Source organism: Lissotriton helveticus, chromosome 8, assembly GCF_964261635.1.
Source record: "Lissotriton helveticus chromosome 8, aLisHel1.1, whole genome shotgun sequence".
NCBI lineage: Eukaryota > Metazoa > Chordata > Amphibia > Caudata > Salamandridae > Lissotriton > Lissotriton helveticus.
The window spans coordinates 225,094,669-225,119,897 of NC_136069.1; the positions used below are offsets into that span (position 1 = coordinate 225,094,669).

Sequence of the window (25,229 nt, forward strand, 5' to 3'; positions counted from 1 at the left end):
CTAAATAACCAATTTTAAACCTGTAAAACTGGTAATATTGCAATGTGATCGATCGTCGATTTTTAGACTTTTGTAGCTCACATAATTTGCAATTTACACACTGTGAAAGCGCTGGATTTACACCTACCGTAGACCCCTGCTGGACCCCACCGCAGCCGATTTGGGCGCTGCTAGGGGGCAGGAAAATCAAGCAAACAGCCGCCATCTTGGGGGAGGTGTGAGGGGAGCGCTGCTGCTGCCTGGCCACGCCCACCCCAAGACGAATCTCATAAAACACCACTCACAGTGACGCTGGGTAAAATGCATACTCTCTACTCTTGAGGCGGAAGCCGGGAGGAAAGAGGCACGTAGCGAATTGTTGCTTGAAGCTAACCATCGATTTTAAGATTTTTAGCTTGTTTTATCTGTGTATTGTGGCTAAATAGCCGATTTTAAACCTGTAAAACTGGTAATATTGCAATGTGATCGATCGTCGATTTTGAGACTTTTGTAGCTCACATAATTTGCAATTTACACACTGTGAAAGCGCTGGATTTACACGTACCTTAGACCCCTGCTGCCACTTTCTCCACCCAGCTGATGGAAACCCTTACGCTCTCTGCTCTAAAACATGAAAGACTCCTCCTGTTAGGGGATCTAAATTATCACTTTGATGACCCCAAGAACAATGAGGCCCAGGAAATTAAACAGGAGTTAGCTGGCATCCAGATGCTACTTAAATCAGAACAACCAACTCACTGTCAGGGACATCTCCTGGATCCTATCTTTGCCAACTGGGACGCCTTAACCATAGACCCACACACTCCAGTTATATGGTCTGACCACTTCCTTGTAACTTTTAGGGTGTCGGTACCAGATGATGGATCACACAAGGAACCCACCCACGCCAATAAACATAGGAAATGGGCAAAATTCTCCACAGAGGCCTTCAATAAAATCATAACATTAGGAGCCCTCCCTGGAGACAAAGATATGGAATCCGCCTGCTTATATCTCAATGAGCTGATCCTAAAGGCGCTTGATCGTACAGCACCATGGACTCATAAGGCACCAGTAAGAAGGACCAAATCCGCCCCTTGGTTCAACGCTGAACTCCGAGACCAAAAAGCAAAATGTAAAAATTACGAGAGGAAATGGCGGATACATTACCTCGAGACAGAAAGAATTGACTATAAGAATAGTCTTAAAATATACCATGCACTTATTCGAAAAACTAAGAAATCCTACTTCTGTACGAGAATCAAAAACGCCGACAATTCCATGAAGGAAATGTTCTTAGTATACAGGGAACTCTCTGATCTCACCTCACTAGCCACCCCCATGACGGGATCAGCCAAAACGTGCGACTTAATAGCCAAGTTCTTTGCAAACAAAGTGGACAAAATGTACGAAGGCTTCCCAGACAAGGCCAGAGCAGGCAGGGAACAGGAAGACAACCACATACAGATACAGGAGGATAAATGTATCTCAGCATTCATAGTACCGCCTAAGGAAACCATATGCTGTATAGCAAACAGTATTAAATCAGGATCACCGAGTGATCCGGCACCCCCCAAAAGACTCCATGGTAGCATCACCACCCTGGAACCCTATATCAGTCACCTCCTGGCTCTCTCTTTTAGTACAGGACAAGTCCCCATCTCATGGAAAAAAGCAACAGCCCTTCCTCTGAGAAAAAAAACCAACATCAGTATAGAAAAATTGGACAACCTCAGACCCTTCTTCCCTACTTTGCAAAAATCGCTGAGAAAGCTGTGAATATACAGCTCTCAGCATTTGCTGAAACTAATGGACTTCTCCATCCCTCTCAGTCGGGATTTCGAGCCCTTCACTCAACCGAGTCGGCCCTGCTGTCTTCAACAGAAGCCCTACGAAGATATGCTGATAAGGGCCAGACGGCGGCACTAATTCTCCTTGATCTTAGTGCCACTTTCGACACTGTAGCTCACCACACATTGCTACAGTGTCTGAAAAAGGGAGGAGTGAGAGGAAAAGCCTGGGAATGGATGCAATCCTTCCTAACAGACCGAACCTTCCAGGTCGCCCAGGGCCAGTTTAAGTCCAAGGAAATAAAACTCAATCAGGGAGTGCCACAGGGTTCCAGTCTCAGCCCCACTCTTTTTAATCTATATGTGGCCCCCGTAGGAGGAATTACAGATACGTTTGGGGTTAAGATAGTATTGTATGCTGACGATACGCAATTGACTGTAACCTTAACGCAACCAGAAAAGCAAAGCGCCACCAATTTTGCGTCTTGTATGCAGAAGGTGGCACTATGGATGGCAGACAATTGCCTCCGCCTGAATGGTAACAAAACGGAGGTATTGATCGTAGGCAAATCCCCATCAGTATGGACTTCAGCATGGTGGCCGGAAGAACTGGGTGAACTGCCCACACCAAGCCACTTAGTAAAGAACCTAGGGGTCTGGCTAGACAAAAACCTTATGCTCGACCACCAGACCAAACAAGTGGCAGGAACCTGTTTCGGGATATTACGGGTCCTTAGGAAAACGCTCAACCTTATGCCCGTACCAGTACGCCAGACCATAGTACATAGCCTGATAACATCTAGACTAGACTACGGGAACGTTCTGTATTTAGGAGCCAACGAAAAAAGTCTCTCCAGACTTCAACGAATACAGAACGCAGCGGCCCGTCTGATCCTACAACTACCCAGAAGAGCCTCATCAAAAATAGCTCTGAAAACCCTCCACTGGCTCCCGATCAGGGAACGGGTGATTTTTAAAGCCCTATGTACAGGACATCGCATTATGCATGACAAAGGTCCTAGGTACCTACGTGGCCTTCTGAAATGGTACGAACCCACCCGCCAACTGAGATCATGTGGTACAGGGCAGGTACACGTCCCGAGGGTCCAAACAGCCAAAATGGGTGGAAAATCCTTCAGAATCAAGACGGCCAAGAAATGGAACCAGCTGCCAGTGGAACTGCGCACAGAAATATCAGAGACAAAATTCAGGAAAGACCTAAAAACAATACTCTTCCCTAACAACTAAAATCGAAAGAAGCGTCAGCAACGAACAACTACTATTAGCATTTACAGCGCGGGGACACACTTGCTAGTGTAACCAGGCGCTTTACAAAATACTAATAAATAAATAAATAAATTGTTGGTGATATGTCCTCATCAGCTTCTTTGGAGAGTGGGTACTGGTGCATCCGGGGCAGGATGGCCCTTTCTCGCAGGGTTATTTTTTCCAGTTCAACGGTATTGATGAGCCCCACGTCGTAGCGTCCCATAACTGTGGCAGTACTGCTGATAAGTCTTGCTCCTGCCAAGTTGCTAATACTACCATGGGCAATGGAGCCCCATTCTGCAGTTCCACCCTAATCATAATTGGGTGAGCGAAGATGATTTCTGAGGCCCTGGACACCCACCGATGGTTATTTCCTGACGAAGACCCCGTCTGTGTCGAAACGCGCGTCGAAGATACCATCTTTTTATGTATCACGTTATTGTTGTCTGTAATGAATTTTAATGTATAAATGAAAGCTAGAAATTATTGTTTTCTATATAAATGTCGATTTTTATTGATTGAAATAATTAAAATGTACAATATTTTTATAATTTTTGTCTGAACCTTTTCTTCACATTGCTTTTTGTCACATATTGCCTGGGATCGTTATTTTCCTTTGTATGTGAGACCCTGTCCCAGGAATTATATCCAATTACAGGGGGTCCTTGATAATTACAAGACGAAGATGATACATGTTCACATTGTAATCTCTTAGTCGGTGGTCAGCAGCACAACGTATTTCAGCCGTAACTCATTGGTTTTCCAAAAAAACAGGACCTCCTTCTGGGGTTCCATATCATGGTGGCCCATCCGGTAGACCATGCATTCATGGTGCAGCTGTAGCTTCCTGTGTTAGCAGTGGTTGTGAATACATTGTTAGTGAATGCCGTCAGGTCAGTGGGTGTTACCCTTATTGGCCTGTCCTTGTGATGTGGGTGGGTTAAAGCCATGAGTCTTTATGGGGTAACCCCAGGAGATGAGCAGGTCATTGTCCCATCTTCTGAGAAATTAATGGTCATTAAGTCACTACCAAGGAGATTAGTCAAGGATGGGGGGTGATATAACAGCTCCCCTTTATGTGGTTGCTTCCTACATCTATCTCTAGGGTTTTTGTGAAAGGAACCCTCATAACTGTGCCCGGGAACCCATGCGTGTCCATTGAGTCTTTGGATAGGGGGACGATCCGTTCCCTTAGACATGACTTTAATGCCCCTTTGTCAATTAGGATGCTATAACATGTGTAATTTACCCACACTGTTACAGTTGGTTCTTCCTCAGACCATTGGGTCACTGACAGCACAGGGCATGTGAGCGTGGAAGTGTGTGTGTCGCCGATCGGATGTGGGACTGGCCCATATCAGCCCGGGTTTGTCTGGTTCTGGGAGCGGAAGGGCGATTGTGGCCAGGTCCCGGCCTGAGGAGACCTCTGTACTCTTCGAAACCTGCTACTACATGCTAAATCCTGCCTGAACCTCTGCGGCGATACCCCCCATTAGTGCCGCTGCCTTTTGCACCATTGCAGCCAGAGCTGTTTTGAAAAGGATCACCTACTCCAATCTCAGGCTTATTTCTCACCCAATGAAGTATTGTTGCATGTAGGGGATATGCAGATGCCTTACTTGCTGTTCTGGGTTAGGATTGTCAGTATGGTCCTCCTCAAAGATGGCCCACAGGTCTAACAGTGCCTCTCTTCTGGCCTTGTTCAGCGCTATGTATTTAGTCCAAATATGTGTCCGGGTGTGTTAGATTATGCTAGTGTCAAAAGTTCCCCCCTCTGGCCTGGTGAAGGCGTGTGTCTTGGTTTGTGCATGCTATTCATGACAATACTTGCTAAGTTTTTTAACCTGTGTGGGGAACCTATTTGCATGTGCTTTAGCGGCAACTCCATGATAAATTGGAAACTTTTTTAAGGGACTGATACGCAGTAGCTTCTTAAATTCTACTTTGCTTGTAGGGAAATAAATGCACAGGGATTACTAAATAAGCAGAATTAGCAACGCCTTCGTGTGCACATTGAGTCATTGACAAACACAACACTCAAGACACAAATACAGTTGCATCAATTTACCAGCACCACAGTATCTTGAATCCATCAATTAATAACCACAATGAAGATAAAGAGAAAAAACTGACAGAAAAAAATGATGACTGTGCCAAGAAATACCTTAGCCCGCTCCTATCTCATGCTACCCAATGACAAGGGGATGCTCTGGGCAATACACGGTACTAAGTGTGCCCGATATTCTGTCAATATCAGCTCGGGGACAAAGATAACAACAATTTATGCAGAAAATAAGAACTCGACAACCACCGGCCCCGTAATCTCCAAGGTCCAGATTTTCTTCTGTGTCTCACGGGACCTGGTACATTCTCCTCCACCAGCACTCTTCACCCTGTTCACAATTTCAATAACTCTTGATCCTCAAACAGTGGGTGCTTGCCTACTTCACTGAATAAGGTGCAATGATGACATGAAAGATGACTAGAGCCATTGACATGTAAGGATTCTAACCATTGTAATCGTCGCTTGTTTGCCAATGTGCTCCTCTCCCTTTGATTGTGTTTAAGCAGCCGACTGTGACCTTTTTTGGCACATAATTCACACCCAGCGTTTAACCCTTTCACTCTAACATCATTCAGGCACCTTCTTTTAATGAGGAAACTGCAACATTCTCACAGAACACTTTTTATAGGAAGCCACAGAAGAATCCTCTAGTGCCAATGTGTATAATCTGTGATTACTGATTGTTCAAATAAATGTTCATGTTTTCATAGCATAGCAGCCATGCAATTTAGTGTGTTTTGGTCTTTACGCTCTGCTTAAACCTGCATACCCTGGTTTGGGCTTTGGGTGACATTGATTCCTGGTTTGTGGTTCTTGAAATCCTGTTGTGTGCTCTGATTCCTGCATGGGGGACTTTGATTCCTGCTTTAGAACTGCGCTGGTTCCTGGTTTGAGCACTCTGGTTTATGCTTTAGGGTAGCCTGATTCCTGCTTTGGGGTGGTCTGATTTCTGCTTTGGGGTGCTCTGAGTTTTGCTTTGGGGTGCTTCCATTTCTGGTTTCTGCGCTGATTCCTGATTTGTGAGTCTTATGTTCCTGTTCGGTATCTATTGATTCCTATGTTGTTGCGTGTGCTAGTGCCCTGATTCCTACATTGGAGTCTTTGATTCTTAGTTTTGTGTATCCTATTTTCTTATTTGGGGATGCTCTCATTTCTGGTTTGCAATTGTCAGATTAACTGGCCGGTCTGTTTTGATTATATTAGCACAGATAGACCCCAGCTTGATTGACACACGCACTTTATAAGCAAACCTAACAATCATTCTTAGTTGGATGTTTGGGTTCTCTGATTCCTTGTTTTGGTTGGTGTACTCAGATTCATGGTTTCGGTTGGGATGCTGTGATTCTTGATTGTATTCTTTGATTTCTGCTTTGCCGGTGGTGGTTGGGTTCTTGGTTTTTGTGAAATGATTCATGGTTGAAGTGCTTTCCTTCAGCAAAATGAAGCAATTCTTCTTTCCAGAGGTTAACATCTAAGCAACTATCCACAAACTGGCTCAATTACATCACAACCATTGTTATGTTATGTTATGTTAATAGTTTATTGAAGCGCAACAGCTGCCCCAGCGAAGAGGCGTCCCGGCGCTAAATGACTAATGGAGTGGAGTGGATGTGGCAGACCAGAAGAGCAAAGCTTCAAGGACAGGAGAACAGATAGGTTTTTACAGCTTTGCGAAAGGCAAGCAGGTTCTCGATGCCCCGAATGGCAACCGGAAGAGAATTCCAAAGCCTAGGTCCCATCACCCGAAAAGAGCGTCCACCCATACGGCAGAGCCTGCTTTTAGGGATGATTGCAAGATGTTGACCAAGGGAACGCAAATTACGTTGTGGAACGTAAAAAGTCAGGAGAGGGCGTAAGATGGCCGGACTCTGAAGTTTAAGAATTTTAAAAGCCAGACATAGCGTCTTAAACTTAATGCGGGATTCCATGAGGAGCCAATGCAGTTTTTTAATCGTAGCTCTGGCAGAGCATCTTCGGGGAAGGCCTACCAGGGTCCTAGCAGCCAAGTTCTGGACTCTCTGAAAGTGGGCTACTTCTGTTTTGTTGGCACCTAACAGAAGGACACTGGCATAGTCTAAGCGTGACAGAATGATGGCCTGAACCACAAGCTGACGCATGGACGGTTCAAAGAACCCCAAGATGGGACGAAGGCTCCTTAGTAGACCCACACAAGTCGCTGCCACTTTCTTTGTGTGGGTCTGGAGACTCAGAGAGGGATCCATCCAGACACCCAAGTTTTTTACTGAGCTCTTGGGAGCAGGCATCAGACCTAAGGAGGGAGGCCACCAGTGTATGTTGCACAGGGTCGTATTCTTCACCAGCAGCAGAATCTCACTTTTACCGGCATTCAACTGGAGACAGTTGTTAGTCATCCATTGCGCGACTGCGGCTATTCCGTCCCTAAATCTCGTAGCATTGACAGATGGAGTCTCGGAGAGTGTGACGACAAGCTGAGTATCGTCAGCGTACGATACCAGCGTCAAGCCCCACTCTCTGGCAATCGCCGCAAGCGGCTGTACATAAAGATTAAAAAGGGACGGGCTGAGCGCTGAACCCTGTGGGACACCCTGACCAATCTGGTGGGACCTGGTTAGAAAAGGAGGTGCCGAAACCCTAAAAGATCGGTCCTGAAGAAATGACTTGAACCATTCCAGGGCACATTCCTTAATACCAAATTCCTCCAGGCGGCAAAGGAGGATCTCATGCGACACCGTGTCAAAGGCAGCGCTGAGATCAAGCAAGATCAGCGCTGCACTCTGACCGGCGTCGAGGATCTCACGAAGGAGTTCGGTGGTAGCTAACAAGGCAGACTCTGTGCTGTGGCCCGGTCTGAACCCATTTTGGGATGGGTCCAGGATGTCATTTTGGTGCACAAATTGTTCAAGCACAGAGTTAGCATGGGTTTCAGCGAGTTTAGCCACCCAAGGGAGGAGGGAGATTGGCCTGAAGTTCTCCGGTCTGGAAGGATCCAGAGTCGGCTTTTTTATGATTGGGGAAACCCAAGCCTGTTTCCAAACATCAGGAACTGTTGCCGTGGAGAAGGACAGATTAAGGAGAGATCTAAGGGGTACAAGAAAGAAGTTTAGGGAATCAACAAATTGGGCAGGCCGCATAGGGTCTGCCGGGCTACCTGATTTAACTTTTTTACATATTGTCGCTAATTCATCCACATTGAGCTCGGGGATACAGGCCAATATTGCTCCCTTAGAGCTAGGGCAGTTGGAATTACCGGGCTCAGAGGGGTGTTGCGGAAAGGAGCTATATATAGTATTGACTTTCTCAACAAAGAAAGTGGCCAGATCTTCACACTGTTGTGCCGAGGTGATGATGGTGAATGGAGTTCTACTGTTTTGGAGTTCTTGGACGAGTTTGAACAAACATTTGGTGGGATTAGGGCTAACCTTGATTTCTTTAGCGTAGAAGTCGGCGCGTACAGAGCAAATGGCTTTATGGTAAAGTTTCAACTTGGCCAAATATAGCCGTTTATGCTCATCCCTATATTCACGTCTCCAGAGGCGTTCAGCTCTTTTGCAGTCTTTCCTCCAGGCTCTAAGGGCATCATTGTACCACGGGTGGGATGGTGACCTACGCCCTCTTACCACAAAGGGTTACATAAGTTCTGCATCTCTGCCTGACAAGAGACCAGGAAGCGCCAAAAGAAGAAATAATAGATCTTCTGCTGTGCCAAGAGGCCTCACCTGGCTTGGTTGATCCTCCTCCTCTTCAGAGAAGAATTTAAAACCTACTCGTCAAGCAACACTTGTTGCTCCATGACCTCCCATTCGCTGACGACATGAAGAACACAACCACAGTGCAGTCACCTAACATAGTTTATTGTCTTGCCACTGTGCACATATTGCACTGATCTCCCACTCGCCCACCTCCAATCTAAACTCCTTTATCCTTTCCCCCGCCTTTCCATTTGTACCTCCATTTCTCTCTTGTCGAGTACCCTTATTTTTTTTTTTTACCAGTACATAATCCAATCTAGAGAGGGACTTGTGCGCTGCCGAGACGTGAGTGTATTGAGATTCACCGGGGTTTTTAAACCTCCAACCATCAATCAAACCAACAGTTTCCACAAAATCAGCCAACCACCTCCGGGACGACAACAGCTCAGAGCTGGGCACCTATCAACCATCCCATCCATGACTGCGTTAAAATCACCACCAACAATCAACAACCCAACAGGCAACGTCAACTTTATTTTTCCCAGATCCTGAAATGTGTCAGACTGAAGGGCCGGGGGAACATAAACAGACATAAAGGTTACAGTTCTGCCCTCCCACATCCACAAAATACCAACATATCTACCCCGATTATTGATCCAGTTAGCCCGAATGGCCAGCGGGAAAGTATTCCTAATCAAAATCCCGACCCCTCGCGATCCAGTCATGAAACCTGCGTGTGCGACCAACTTATAGCCCCCTCTGTGAAGAGCCATGCATCGCTTTCCCATAAGGTGAGTTTCCTGCAGTAACACCACATCTGGGGAGTGTCTCCGAATCAACTGGCCAACCATACCCCTCTTGATCTTATCTCCCAGTCCATTTACATTCCAACTGAAGGCGGAGATCCCAACCACCCCTCTAGCGGAGGACATCACCCTTCCAGGAAAATTCAGATGTCGACACCCATTGTAAAATAAAAAGACAAAAACACAACACAACAAACCACAATCCCAAACAAACCCCCCTCCCCCCACCCTGCACCCCTGCCTGTTACAAACGCCTCATCCCCAACTAGCAGTGTGCCTGTCGCCCCAAACTAATCTAAAATAACTAAAAGTAGTAAATAGAGGAGGACCTACCCACAGGCCCGCCGCACCCTCCCCCTCCCGAACTCTACCTCCACCCCTATAGTGACTACTCATATGCTGTAACCAGACTAAAAAATTCTAAAAAGGGGGTTCCAACACTCGCTCCCTTAACTCCTCAAGATGCATAAGACTTAAGTCAAGGTCCCATGGCCACCCGTTCACCGCCTCATTGTTCATCAACCTCAGCCGGATCACCTGTCCCAGTCTCCGGCCCATGGGAGCTGTCCAGCCAGTCCATCGCCACTTCAGGATTGTCAAAGAACCACACCTTACCACTGAACTCCACCAGCAGGCGGGCCGGATACAGCATAGCGTACTTGACGCCCTTATCTCTCAGCCGCCACTTGACCGACAAAAACCCCTGTTGTTGTTTCTGTACCAGCTGGGTGAAATCCGTAAAGAAAAGAATGGACGCATTCTCAAATGCCAACGGGCCAGTGGTGTGGGCCGTCTGAAGGATGACACCTCGGTCACGGAAATTGAGGACTCTGGCTATCATAGGACGGGGATTTACCCCTGGCCTGGGCTTCCTTCCAGGGACCCTGTGCGTCCGTTCAACTGTAAAAAAATTACTTAGGCCCTTGGGTTTCAAATGGTTCAAGATAAGGTTTTCCACAAAGAGATCCGGCGTAGGGCCCTCCGATTTCTCCGGCACCCCTAAAATGCGAATGTTATTGCGCCGTGCCCATCCCTCGTATTCATCAAGCTTCCTGTCGGTCAGGTCCCTCGACATCTTAAGATCGCGCACCTCCTGCTGCAGTACATTGACATCATCAATAAGGCTTGTGGCCTTGACCTCCAGAGACTTAACTTTCTCACTGGTCTTGGTGAGGTCTGCCCGCAACAATCCCATCTCGATGGTAACCGTATCAAGTTTGCCGTCCATCGTCTCCATTTTCTGGCCCAGGGATGTCTGTACGCCTGTGATTGCGGCCATAAGATCCGACAGGGTAGGCTCCTCAGTCACTGGAGCACCCTCCGCACCCCCTGCCAGCGCCTTCTTGACCTCCACTGGAGAACCCTTGGGAAGAGTATAACGATCAAGCTTGTTAGATTGGATCTGCCTGGCACCCCTCGACGTCTTGGTCACCGACTTGTCGGTATCCACTCTCGCCGCCATCTTGCCCCTCGACGCGCCGTCCTCCGCCGCACCTCCACCTCAAAGGAACAGCACCTCCGAGTTTCCTGGCAACCAGAGGAGCCCAGGAGCACCTCCGCAGCCCACAGACGTCTTTGCCAGGGGTCCAACCAGGATACCCCCAGGGCCCCACCTGGGGAAATCAGCCAATCTACTCGGGGGCCGGCTCCAATCAGCACTCCCCCCCGCGGAGCACACCCAAGACCCACATCGTGGTCCACCACCGCTGCGCACCAAGTCCAAAACGGTGGGGCCCCCCTTCTTCCCCACCGAGGCTCACAGCTCACTGGCAGTTGACTGGTCTCCACGGGCCGCAGCACCCAGCAGTAGATTGACACCGGGCAGCCCCAGCAGTCCCCGGGCTCCTGGTGCCTAAGTCGCGCAGGCGACTATCCTCCAATCCCGGTCCCCTTCCTAGGACACGCTGACCGAGCCTCGGTGGGTTAATACCCTCGCCCGCGCCTGCAATCACCTATGGGGGAAGGACTGCGACCGCACCGGTGCTCCGATCTCCACCCCGCAGTACCGCCGTCAGCAGAGCATTGGGCACAGACGACGCCCAAGCGCCACTCCAGCCTCGCGATCCCCGGTCCAGCGGGCCATCCCTCCGCCTCCGACCGTGTCCGCGTAACAGCCGATGGCACAGGCAAATACCTCACCAAGGCGGCGTCCCAGGACGGGGCCCCTCAAAGCAATGCCCCTCCTCAACAGCGCTGGTCCCAGACCGCCGAGCCCACCAGGGACCAGCGGCAAAATTATTTCGAACTCCGACCGGTCCGACCCTGCCACGCCCCCGTGCCCGCTGTTGTCGCACTACAGGGAGGGCAGGGAAGCACTCGAGGTCCCGGTCCAACACCAAATAGGCCGCAAAACCATCGAGCGGCTCACAGGGGCTCCCGATCTCTCCACGGGCCCCAAATTTCGCCACCTATCACCGGAGCAGTTCCCCCACCCGAAAGTGGGACGGGAGCACAGGATGTATGTTCAGGAGTAGAGGGCCAGCGGAGCCGGTCCCTACGCCGCCATCTTGCTCCCCACTCGGCTCCTCCCGTCGAGCACCCTTTTATGTTTAGAATGCTGTTGCTTTATAGGTATGTTTCTGTTGTATTACTTGCACATACATATTAGGAAAACACAAAAATATATCACTGGGCTGCTCTTTACCTACCTTCAAGGTGATTGGTTGTCTTAAATTTTAACAAAGTTTATGCGCCATTTCCTTTGAGCTTACTGATTGTTACCTCAGTGTGAAGTATAATTGACAGTTGACCACAAATTGCAATAAACAAGTACATGTGTATATACAGATGTCCTCTAAACATACTTTGTTTTTGTACAGGTACTCCGGGATCTTCTTTGATAAAACTGGCAAAAAGCTTGGAGGAAGCTATCTGAAAGCTCACTACGTTGAATATACTGATGAAACCTTCACTAAGAGGAAAGAAAGATCAGAAGCTGAAAGACATCTGGGAATACTTGGTATGGGAAAGTTCTGTGGTTGTAAATATTTATTATCGGATATGTTTTCGGACTGGTGTTAAATGTGTAGTGTTGATAAATATATTTTTGTGCGAATAAAAGGCAAGTGTATCGGTTTCGCACACTGTTTAAGGCATAGTATCGTAAGGGGTGGTGCCTATGATTCACCATTAAGTCAAAAGTCGGGAGAGCTTACCTGACCAGGTCCCTGGGCTGCCCTTTATCCCTCACGGCAGAGGGATACCGCCATTCCCTCTACTCCTCGCCGCACCCGCTTCGCGGGTGCCGCAGCGCGGGCAGAGGCGAGGGGCTGGGTGCTGCTTGCTCTTGCTGCCTCCAAGAACCTGTGCGGAGCGGAGGAACTCTTGGATACCTCAAGAGGGGCGGCGACAGGCAGGGACTCACTAGACCAGGAGGCCCTTCACAGCCACGGAGATCTTGGACGCGCCCCCTCGAAACCACGCCCCCCGCCCAGCTGAGTCCTAAAAGCGAGTGAAGCCAGTCAAACGGTGGGAGAGCTTACCTGACGAGGTCCCTGGGCTGCCCTTTATCCCTCACGGCAGAGGGATACCGCCATTCCCGCTACTCCTCACCGCACCCGCTTTGCGGGTGCCGCAGCGCGGGCAGAGGCGAGGGGCTGGGTGCTGCTTGCTCTTGCTGCCTCCAAGAACCTGTGCGGAGCGCAGGAACTCTTGGATACCTCGAGAGGGGCGGCGACAGGCAGGGGCTCGCTAGACCAGGAGTCCCTGCACAGCCACGGAGATCTTGGACGCGCCCCCTCGAAACCACGCCCCCCGCCCAGCTGAGTCCTAAAAGCGAGTGTAGCCAGTCAAACGGTGGGAGAGCTTACCTGACGAGGTCCCTGGGCTGCCCTTTATCCCTCACGGCCGAGGGATACCGCCATTCCCGCTACTCCTCACCACACCCGCTTTGCGGGTGCCGCAGCGCGGGCAGAGGCGAGGGGCTGGGTGCTGCTTGCTCTTGCTGCCTCCAAGAACCTGAGCGGAGGAACTCTTGGATACCTCGAGAGGGGCGGCGACAGGCAGGGACTCGCTAGACCAGGAGTCCCTGCACAGCCACGGAGATCTTGGACGCGCCCCCTCGAAACCACGCCCCCCGCCCAGTTGAGTCCTAAAAGCGAGTGAAGCCAGTCAAACGGTGGGAGAGCTTACCTGATGAGGTCCCTGGGCTGCCCTTTATCCCTCACGGCAGAGGGATACCGCCATTCCCGCAACTCCTCGCCGCACCCGCTTCGCGGGTGCCGCAGCACGGGCAGAGGCGAGGGGCTGGGTGCTGCTTGCTCTTGCTGCCTCCAAGAACCTGAGCGGAGGAACTCTTGGATACCTCGAGAGGGGCGGCGACAGGCAGAGACTCACTAGACCAGGAGTCCCTGCACAGCCACGGAGATCTTGGACGCGCCCCCTTGAAACCACGCCCCCCGCCTGCAACGCTCTCTACTTAAAATCACGACCGGCGCATAGCGGAACGCGAGCGGAACGCCGAGCGAAGCCCGTGCAAAGGGCGGGCAGTCTGTGGCAGTCAGGGGCTGTCTGAGGCTGGGCTGGGCCACCCCTCTGACATTACACCTTGACGCCCCAGTACTGGGACTTATCCTCACGCCATTAAGGGTATCTGCTCCTTCCTAGTAGTCAGTACAAATGCCCACCCGCTCGGGGAAGAGCCTGAGGGGAGGGGGGGAGGTGGGACCCAGCAGTGTAATAGGCACTATGGACAAATTCATCACACAGGTTGCAGCCGTCATTGAAAAGGAAATTGTAATGACGGAGCGGCGTCTTTCACAAGAATTCCACCCGTCTAAAAGATCATCCCTGGGCTCAGGTAGTATCACCGGTATGCAACCCTGTCCCCCTTTTACCCACCCCCCATGTAACCGACGAAACGAGGGTTGCCTCACTGAGGACTAGCATTGACAGATTGGAGAGGCTGGCTGAAACATCTACACCTCCACCTGAGGCTGGTGGCAATCCAGTCGTGTCTCCTATTGTAACCCCTCCTCCCATAGCAAGCCCTGTATGTTCTCCCCCCACAGTGGAAATTACAAAGCCAATAGGCATTCTGCCGTTGGCCCGTAAGGTCCCTGTAACCACCAAAAGAAAAAGAGTCGCTAACCCACGTAGAAGAAGCTCATTGAAATTATGCAAGAAGCCAAGAAAACAGGGGTCTAGGGGCATAGGCACTAAAACGGGCGAGGGTCTGGGCCCGCCAAATCCCTCTTCTTCCACCAAGGGGAGCGGTCCCAACCTAGAAAAAGTGGGTGCAGCGCCCCTTTTCAGCTTCCAGCCAGTAGCACCCTGTGTCCCTGTTTCTATCGATCAATTCGAGGAATCGTTGAAAAAAACTGTTGTCCTCGCTTATCGACAGAGTAACTGGGCTGGGTGACAGGCTCGACAGGTTTGAACAGTCAACCTTAGATAGTTTTTTTTCATTAAAAGCTCTGATCAGGGGGAGGAGCTACGCTACGGATCAAGATGGCCGCGTAAGCTCCCGGCTCCGCTGACCTCCGCCAGCAGCTCGATTATCCTGTCTTCAATTCTGACCTTACACCTGATTTTCTTGTTTATGAAGGTCTTCTGCTTCTAAAGGTGCAATCCCGAGATTTCTACCTCATCGGCTGACGAAGATACGCCGTGTTTCCATTCTCGGCCTAACAACGTGTGGAAGCCGGGGCCTCGATTTCTAGACTATCCGGGTCAGAGATGAACAACATCGGCCGTGAGACCTGGACTGAGCCCGGTCTCCCGAAGAGTGCCTGAATTGTTGACTTTTTGTGACGATCCTTTGAACGATCTACACCGAGGACACACCAGCGTGCCACGCCGGCTGCTGTGGTGGGGGTCCGGTGCCCGGAGACCTTGCTGCCCTCCCGGGGTCGACGGGCTGGGGCCCTCTCTGACGGCGAAGGTGTGTTCTGTAAGACGAGGAGTGCCCATTACTTGATATCAGATTTGCATGGCCTGCGACTCCGGAGCAGCCGGCCTCCGGGGTTCGAGTCCGGCTCTGTCGCCTATTGAGAGGGGATGGAGCGGACGGAAGGCGCGCCATCACTGCAGGCCGTTGTGGCCGCCATTGGGGCGCTCCATTCGCACACAGTCGCTGTGTTCCGGACACTGATGGTGAAAGTGGACGGTATCCTGGAACCTGAGGACGACACCTCGATTGGTTTCCAGCTAGAGATGGTACCAGCGGTGCATTGCACATCAGAGGTCGAGGTCCCCGTGCATAACCCGGAGTTCATGAACCTTGACGGTCCCCTATTACCGACAAGCCAGCCCGTGCTTCTCGCTAGCGTCTCTTGCCTGATCCTGCTGCCGCCTAACGCATCTACAGACGGTCTTCCATGTGGCTACGAGTTCCTTGGTGATGGTTTGGGATTCTTGCTGTTTTTGGACACCTTTCCTCGTTCGAGCCGTGAACTTTTATCCTGTAATCGATCCTCCTGTGCTGACAAGAACTTTTGTGGACGCTTTGCCTTTTCCTTCAAAATGGCGGCTCGAGTGGCAAAGACTCTTATGACGGACCGTACTGGCCAGGGCTGAACTTTATCGCTGGGTTCCGATAAAATAGCTTTTAGCGATGCCGGGGTTGTGCCTATATTGTGACGAGAATTGGGTGGTTGTTGTTTATCCTCCCCTGACTGGTTTGTATAATTGCTACATATTGATTTTACCATGTCTCGGGGTGGTCGCTGTTGGCGGGGGATACGGGAGACCGGGAGTGTGTTTGCTTTCTCCTCCTCCGCTTTCTCTTTTCCCTTCCTTTAGGGTAGTTCTTGGGCGACAGGCATGCTGCTAGTGGGGTTAGGCCGTAGCCATTGCAGGGGTGCAGGGTGGGGGGTTAGGGGTGGGGTTTTTTATTTTGCCTTCTTTTGTTCTATGGCCCCTTTTGTCTTTTCTTTTTCCTTCTACGAGAGATGGGCTGTTTATTTTTCACGAATCCTTTATTGTCCGGGTGTCTTCGCTGGCTTAATTATCCTGTAACATTGTGGACGAGGTCACGCGGGTGGGATTGCTTTGCTTGCTTAATAGACTGCTTATTTCCTATTTCCGTTATGTGTACCCGTGATGGGCCTTTTACTTCTTACAGTGATTATTGTTTGTCTATTTCCCCCGCCTGGCCCTGTTCTGTATTTTACTGCGAAACACCTGATATCTGTATTGCCTGCTCTTGTCTTACTGTTAAAATAAAAAATATATATAAAAAAAAACTGCACTCTAGGATAAGGGATGAGGGACCAGGAGGGCTCACTGGAAGCAATAAAACCACAGAGCATCAGCAGGTTTCGCCAGTTGTACCCTCTGCGGATACTATTACAACTCCCCAGCTAATTGACAACACTCCCTCAGTGTCGCTTGTGGCTACCTCTAGGAGTATTGGTCAAAATACGCAGGTCCACCCTAGTACTCCCAAGCCCTCTCAAGCCCCGGGTATGAAGCCGGGCCGGGTTGAGCTGCCGGGTGGGAGTGGTCCCGTTAAATTGAAGGGAACAGCAAAGGGGACGGGCAAAGCTAAAGCTAATAGTCAGGCTTGTTCAGCAAAATTTACGTGTAATAATCCTGCTCCAACCCACCCTCAACCACTACCAACTCAAACCGTCGCAAAAGTCCCACTACCCAACGTCGCCCCAATGTCCCCTCCTATGGACCTTCCCCCGGACTGCCACCCTTATGTTGTTGTCCCCCCCTGAAGGCCGACCAAAATGAATCCCCTCAAGCATTAACAAACAAAACGTTGCACTGGCTAGAGTCCAACAGACCCCTTCCAGGGGTTTGAATGGATCAATTATAGGAGCCAGAAGGGTGGGTTGGGTGGGTCATGGCCACAAGCATCTAGAAGGTGACTGTGTGGTTGTCAACTTTAGGGATAGTAGAGTAGCTCAAACTATTTGTAAACCCAAACCTAATCCCGGGGGTCCGGGAATTGATACAGTGGACTTAACCTTTTTTTATCCAAGACCATTCACCCCCCGGATTGGTCGGGAATTCGGCATGGGCTGGAACAATAGCCCCGCTTACTCTGATTTCCTCGCTTACCCCCAATCCTATCCTCAGACAGCCTGGCCATCGCCAGGGTGGAGACCACCGGGCTATTGAACCGACGGCACCATTGGGGTGGCCCCAAGAAATGTTAGTACAGACGATGTCACTGAGCAGACAGGGCTGAGAACTGATCACGATACACTCCCTCTGAGCACGGTGGTCCCCACTCTCACACAAGAGTGTAATCAGCTTCCCGGGATGCAGGGCGGCGCTGGTAGCCATATGCCCCAGGTCCCGTTGAAGTTGGGAGGCGCCCTCGTTCCTGGCGGTGAGCCAGCTGTGACTGATCCAGTTCTAAGGATTTTCAGCTGGAACATCGCGGGATTAGAAAGGAAGACGGGGTTGCCCGATTGGAACGCTCTTGTGGAGGGTTATTCTATCTGCATATTCCAGGAGACGTGGGCTAAGGAGCCCTGCCACAAGGTGGGATTTTCATCCCATTTTGTTCCAGCTGTCTCCCCTTCGTCAGGGAGGGGCCGCCCTTCGGGCGGTCTTCTCATTTGGGTTGCTGCTGCCTTAGATTGCAGGGTGGATGAGCACCCTACAAACTCACCAGATATCCTTAACATCATGCTAAAGGATTCACGGGGTTGCCTGCTCCTAGACATCTTTAACATCTATGCTAGAGGCACTAGGGGAGGCGTACAATCTCCCACCATTGCTCTTTTGGAAGATCTCCTTAGGCAGCGGCCAAGAAAATCGTGCACTCTGGTGGCGGGTGATCTAAACTGCACATTCGAGCCCCTAGGCCCTGATGATATGCTAGGCACAGAAGAGGAGGACTCGAGAAAGGGGATTCCGGCCCTGGCTCTGCCCCCCATCAAAAGGTGGACACAAGTGGCGTTGCAAATCAACGCCCTTACCATGGAATTCGATCTGAGGGCAGTCAACGGGAGGTCCAAATCTGATTTGACTGGTGCACCTACCTACAATAGGCCCAATCATACGTCTAGAATAGACTATATTCTTCTTGACGTATGCCTATGGAGTACTCTATGCGATATGGAGATTATTCAGACCATTGAGAGTGACCACAATCTTCTCTCTCTTGTGTTATCTCCTGAGTGGCTTAAGGGCAAGGTTGGTTTACATTCCCTGACGGCTCCTAACTCCCAGATGGCCAGTGTATCTAACTGTGGGAGGCGACTGAAGTGGGCCAAACTGGCCCTTTCTGCTGAGAAAGTTTCAGCCATAGGGGCACTGTTGGCTGCAGCCCAGGGCAATCTGGGATCGTTGTCCCACCCGCCTGAGGAGGCCACGCAGATTTTTTGTGATCTAACCAGGGCCCTAGGCAAGCTTTTCATCTTCCCCTCTAGCCCTTCTGGCGCTACCAACAGGCCCAAACCCATGAGTAGACAGGGATGGTATACAAAAAAATTTAGGTCCCTGAAAAAAGCCCTGATAGGGGCAGTTAAATCCAAGTCCCAAGTAGCAATCAGGGTTGCAAGGAAGGACTACTCCCATACCTTAAGGGCAGCGAAAAAGGAGTGGGAGGAGAAGTTCTGGGAAGACCTGCTGGCAGCTAGCAAGGGAAAGGATGCAAGGAGCTTTTGGAGTCTGGTCAGAACCAGGAATAGGCCTGATGCATCGTTGGTTACGTGTTCCATCCCCGCCCAGATCTGGTTCAACCACTTCGAAGCCCTGTATTCCCAACCAGAAGGGGCACACAGTGAGCCCTTCTCCCTGGAGGTTGATGTTTTTGTTGAGGGTGGTGATGACTTCACCTCGAGGGATGTGGAGGCCGTAATTAAGTCCCTGGTCCCACTAAAAGCAGCTGGGCCAGACGGGCTACCAGGCGACCTGTTACGAGCTGACCCGAAGGAATGGGGTCATTTGGTTGCTAATCTTCTTAACGCAATCATGAGGGGCGCACCAGTGCCTGATTCCTGGAAGGGGGCGGAGGTTGTCCCGATATTTAAAAAGGGGTGCCGGGTGCCGGGACAGCCCCGCCAACTACAGGCTCATTAGCCTGATCGACTCTTCCCAAAAGGTGGCCGGGAAGGTGATTTTGGGGAGGGTCCTCCAGTGGGCTGATGACCACAAGATTTTGTCTGACTTCCATCCGGGGTTCCGAACAGGCACCGGGACGATCGAACAGGCCTTTAGGCTGATGCTCCTGTATTGGAAGGTGGTGGTGCTGGGCAAGGGCAGTCTTTATATGGCCTTCATCGACCTGAAGACTGCCTTTGACCTAGTACCTAGGGAGGAGTTATGGAGGGTCCTGCAGGGGCTGGGGCTGCCCCCCTACATCCTGTCGCTCTTGATCAAACTTCATGCAGACAATTATGCACAGGTGCGGTGGGGCACGAACGGGGAGAAAACCAACAGGATCCCGGTGCGTAGGGGCGTCCGCCAGGGATGCGTGCTAGCTCCTACACTATTCTCACTTGACGTGAATGGGGTGGTAGAGCACCTGCTTAAAGAACCAGCAGACGCGCCGTCCCTGGCGGGATGCCGGATCCCCACCCTGCTCTTTGCTGATGATACCCTTCTCATCGCAAAGACTCCTTGGGGCCTCCAAAAGCTCCTCAACCGCTTCCAGGAGTACAGTTCCCTCCGGGGCCATTCGATTAATGTAGACAAGACCAAATTCCTGACCTTGAATCCTCCTAAAAGGTTAGGTCCCCCCCCGATCTTAAACTCTGTCCCACTGGAGAGGGTCTCTGAGTTTGACTACTTGGGGATTCGCCTAAGTAACTCCATGAGCTGGTCCCCACACATTCAAAAGATGCTGCTCAGCCACAAAAGGGTCACGGGTGTCCTACTCAGGGAACATCGATCATCTGCCAAACACTGCATTTCCCCAGTTATAGACATCTATAAAGCAAGAGGGGTAACTGCCGCCCTGTATGGAGCGGAGTTGTGGGGCACCTCAAACCTTGAGGTTTTAGCCAAAGCAGAAAGCAAATTCCTGAAAGACCTTATGGCGCTCCCACCGAGCACTCCAACAGTCCCGGTGCTCCTCGACCTGGGCTGCCGATCAATTGCGGACCAGGCACGCCTCCGGCCCCTGCTCTGTTGGGCTCGCCTGTGGAGGGTTCCCGAGCTAGCTTCGTATGCAGCAGGCTTGTCGGAGGTGATGGCCTTGGAGGGCTGGCATCGAATTAAATGGCTCAGGGACGTTAGGAGCCTATTGGGGAAGCTGGGGTTGGATGACTCCTGGGATACCCGTTCTGCTCCTTCCAAAGCCACCCTGAAGAAACTCTACTGGGAGTGGGTATCATCCAAACTCATTGGCAATCCCCGTCACTGCAACTCGACTACAGCATTCCTAAGGATTAAAGACATGGTTGCATTTGAGCCCTATCTGGACCTCATTTCTATTCCAATGGACAGGGCTCTCTATTTTAAGCTCAGAGTGGGTACTCTACCTCTAGGCAACCTGGTGTCTAGGTGGAAATCAGCTCTCCAGTCCTCACCCTTTTGCGCTTTGTGTTCAACGCGGGTTGAATCGGTGGCACACATTCTCTTTGAATGCCCGGACTATTGTGCTCCAAGGAGGCGTTGGCTCACACCAGTGTGCAGACTTTAAGGCACAAGACAGCATTTGGTGGCCCTCCGCATTTTATTGACTGATACATCATCCCCCATTGTGTGTGGTGTTTCTAAATTTTTAAAATGGGTTTGGGTGATTCGTTCTAAAAGGCTTTCTATTGCAATTTAATTCTTTTGTGTTGATTGTTTTATCTTTTTTAAACTACCAATTGTTTTTAGGTCTCGTCCGGAATGGGAAATGGCGAGAATTCAAGTGCTCGAACTGATTGTCAAACCACCGCATTTTTTCGTGGCGTTTTCTTCGAGTGCACGTGGCCACAGGCACGCGCTTTTGGCCCATACACTTTCATGGCCATCTGTTCCTCAATGTCCCTCCCACCCTTCGTTTGATCTTGCCGCGAGTTCAGGCTAATGGCCCTCCCCCAGCACAGAGCGCGCATCGCGGCCGCACAGCACATCAAAGGGCTTCTCCCAGCGTGTGCTGTGCGGCTTCTCCTCCCCTAATTATGTGGCCGGCCGTACTTGTGTTTCCCGGCCGCTTACCGGCCGCTCTTGTATTTAATTAGCAGCAGCAGCATTTCTCCTGCGCCAGGCCACATCAAAGGCTCTGTGCCACTTTCACCCACACAGCAACACTTACAGACACGCAACGCCACTCACACCCACGCAAGCCCACTATCATCCACGCAACACCACACTCACCCACGCAACGCCACTCACCCAGGCAACACCACTCACACACGCAACGCAACTCATCCACGCAACCCCACTCATCCACGCAACCCCACTCATCCACGCAACCCCACTCATCGACGCAACGCCACTCACACACGCAACGCCACTCACACACGCAACGCCACTCACACACGCAACGCCACTCAAACACGCAACGCCACTCACACACGCAACGCCACTCACACACGCAACGCCACGCCACGCCACTCACACACGCAACGCCACTCACACACGCAACGCCACTCACACACGCAACGCCACTCACACACGCAGCGCCACTCACACACGCAACGCCACTCACACATGCAACGCCACTCACACACGCAACGCCACTCACTCACACACGCAACACCACTCACACATTGTGGGTGCAGATTGTGGGTGCAGATTGTGGGTGCAGATTGTGGGTGCAGATTGTTGGTGCAGATTGTGGGTGCAGATTCAGGGTGCAGATTCAGGGTGCAGATTGTGGGTGCAGATTGTGGGTGCAGATTATGGGTGCAGATTGTGGGTGCAGATTCAGATTGCAGATTCAGATTGCAGATTGTGGGTGCAGATTCAGATTGCAGATTCAGATTGCAGATTCAGATTGCAGATTGTGGGTGCAGATTCAGATTGCAGATTCAGATTGCAGATTGTGGGTGCAGATTGTGGGTGCAGATTGTGGGTGCAGATTGTGGGTGCAGATTCAGAGTGCAGATTCAGAGTGCAGATTGTGGGTGCAGATTTAGAGTGCAGATTGTGGGTGCAGATTGTGGGTGCAGATTCAGAGTGCAGATTGTGGGTGCAGATTCAGAGTGCAGATTGTGGGTGCAGATTCAGAGTGCAGATTGTGGGTGCAGATTGTGGGTGCAGATTCAGAGTGCAGATTCAGAGTGCAGATTCAGAGAAAACTCAGCAGCACCACCACCATTGCAATGCAATAAGTCTCGTTTTAACGCAAATTTAAGCTATAGGCCTTGTAAATGACAAAGCCTTTTATTTATGTTCCAAAAACCAGAACGCAAAAATAAAGGGCATTATCATTTACAATGCTAATAGTTCAGACTCGCGTTATTGCGAGACCTATTGCATTTCCAATGCTTGTTACCCTTGCCTTAAGAAATGTAAATCCCAATGTATGTACTGCTTTTAAGATATTTATGTATCGAAATAAAGCATATATCAAATCAATCAAATCAATAATCGTTGGTGCTACTAAAAAGTTTTATAAGCAGGCTGGCAGAGGCCTATATCTGCTGGAATTAATGACACCTTCATAAAAAGCTTGGGCTACTGAAACTATCTTTGGACGCACCATAGACTATGAAAAAGTTACTTTTTAACTCTCTGGTTACATCTCGAGCCCAAAATATATATCTAGTCATTGTGCCAAAGTACTTGACATAGGCCCAGATGCATCAAGCTAAAATCCGCTTGCAAAGGGGCAGATTTTTATTTTTTTATTATTAGGAAGTAGAGGTTAATACACCAGAACTAATTGCTGATGAAACTGTTTCTCAATGAGTCTATCTTTCAAAAGCAATAATAAATACACAAAATCAGAAAAACATCAGCCACCCAACCCACCTCAACCTATACCCTTCTTCGACCACTGCGCATTCACAAATCACGTAGCTAACTGCCATTCAACCCGATGCCAAGCCAATTGTCAAAAACACTTTTTGTTTACATAGACCATACCATGTTCAAAGAAGTGGGTGAGGAGGAGCCTAGCTCGCGGCCGTGATGGTCGCCTTTTAGCTCGGCTCCCGCAGCCCTCCATCCTGACTGCCTATCCTGTCTTTTATCCTGACCCGGGACGGCACACTTTTGGGGAATTGGAAACATTACGGCTTGTTTGTACTTACCATCCGACCCCGGGGTCTTGACGTGCAGTGGCTCCGGAGTTCCGGCCTCCGAGAGATCGGGGCCTCTGCGAGACTTGGACCGGGACCTGGCCGGTGGGATCCGACGGCTCTCGGCCCCGGCCGAGAGCGAGAACCAGTGTTGGGAGCCGATGTGCGAAGATCCCGGCGATCCTGACCCGGACCTGCCCTGCTGGTCGCGTGGCTGACGTGGGTGAGAAGCCCCAGGACCTGATTCTGAGAGGGGGTCTCCCCCCGCCGCTGCTTTGTCCGGCGGCCCTGGTCCTCGAGGCCCGGACTCCGCTTGTTTGGGGCACCGGTGCTGGTGCGGGCGGAGACCCGTTTTGGGCGGACATCTTTTTGGCGTCGGGGCCGCCCTTGCTGGGACCCCCGGCGCTTGTAAAGTCCTACATTTGAGAACTGTTATTTCCGGGGGTCCTCGTGGGCGGCGATTGGGCTGATTCACGAAATGGCGGCCGGCCCTCTGGATCGAGAGTCACCTTGTGGCGGCGGGCCCGAGTTGCCTGATTGTGTGGGGATCGGATCTGGTGGGCGTGAGCCGACAGTCAGAGATATCCTGGAAGCCCTCAGATCCCTGCACGCTTCCCTGGCCCTGGGCGTCTCGGTGGGTCCGCCACGATCCGCCGCCATTTTGGGCGGCCGTTTCTTCTTGTCGCCCTCTTGTTTCGATGCCTCCATTGCCTCACCCCCCTCGATTGACCTGAGTGTCTCCACCGCTGATCGAAGATCGTGTAATGTGCTGGAGACTTTGGGGCGCCCTGCTTTTCAAGGTTCGGACCCCGGGGACTCGGATGCTGTACTGCGACCCTGTTCGACATTGTTGCCTGGAATTATGGGTGGACTTCCTCCTGTGCCTGCTTCGATGACTTTGCCTGTGTTTAAAATTGGGACCACCTCGCCCGCTCCAGTGGCGCAACTGGACTCCTGTTTCTCATGGCTCGTGCTTCGATTGTTGATGCATCGAAACTTTCAGTTTGAACTATTGCTCACTTGTCGATCTATTTATTCCCCACGTAGCTATGCTAGTCTCCATTCCACTCGATTATATGCTGCTTTCGTATTTAGTATGTGGTTGTACATTGCCATGTGGTGGGTGGGGTTTGTCGCTCGGAAGGGTTGGGGGTGAAATGTACGACTTCTGCTTGATTCCCGGTATGCGATTTCGTTACACAATTGTCTCTGATTGTAGAGGGGTGGGAGGTCCCCTTCTCCTAATATTTTGTGGCGCGTGATGGGGTGTCATCCTGGTCTGTTTTTTGATTGTATTTGTCGGGTTGAGCGGAGGGCTGTGGCCTATCGTTTGTATTGTAGTTCTTCTGCTCCTCCCTCCTGTTTTCTTTCTCCGCTTTTGTGGTCTTTTTGTCTCGTTTTTCATTCTTTCTTCTTGCTATATTTCGGGTTCTGGTTTAGGGCGACAGGCACGCTGTTTGAAGGGTAGGCCGTAGCCTTCTACAGGGGTGCAGGGTGGGACGGGTGGGTTGGGTCCTATCTTTTGTTTGTCTTCTGGTTCTATGGCCCTTTTGTATATCTTTTTC

The 25,229-nt window shown here is 50.8% G+C and overlaps 1 protein-coding gene across 2 annotated transcripts in view; it reads left to right on the top strand.

The window, feature by feature from the left end:
* HEPHL1 (hephaestin like 1) overlaps positions 1 to 25,229 on the top strand; it is a 367,396-nt gene that overhangs the window by 136,358 nt on the left and 205,809 nt on the right. For both annotated transcript variants that reach the window (XM_078656967.1, XM_078656968.1), the window contains exon 7: positions 12,400 to 12,539. In XM_078656967.1, coding sequence (XP_078513093.1) covers positions 12,400 to 12,539 — 140 coding nt within the window. The remainder of the gene's footprint in view (positions 1 to 12,399; positions 12,540 to 25,229) is intronic.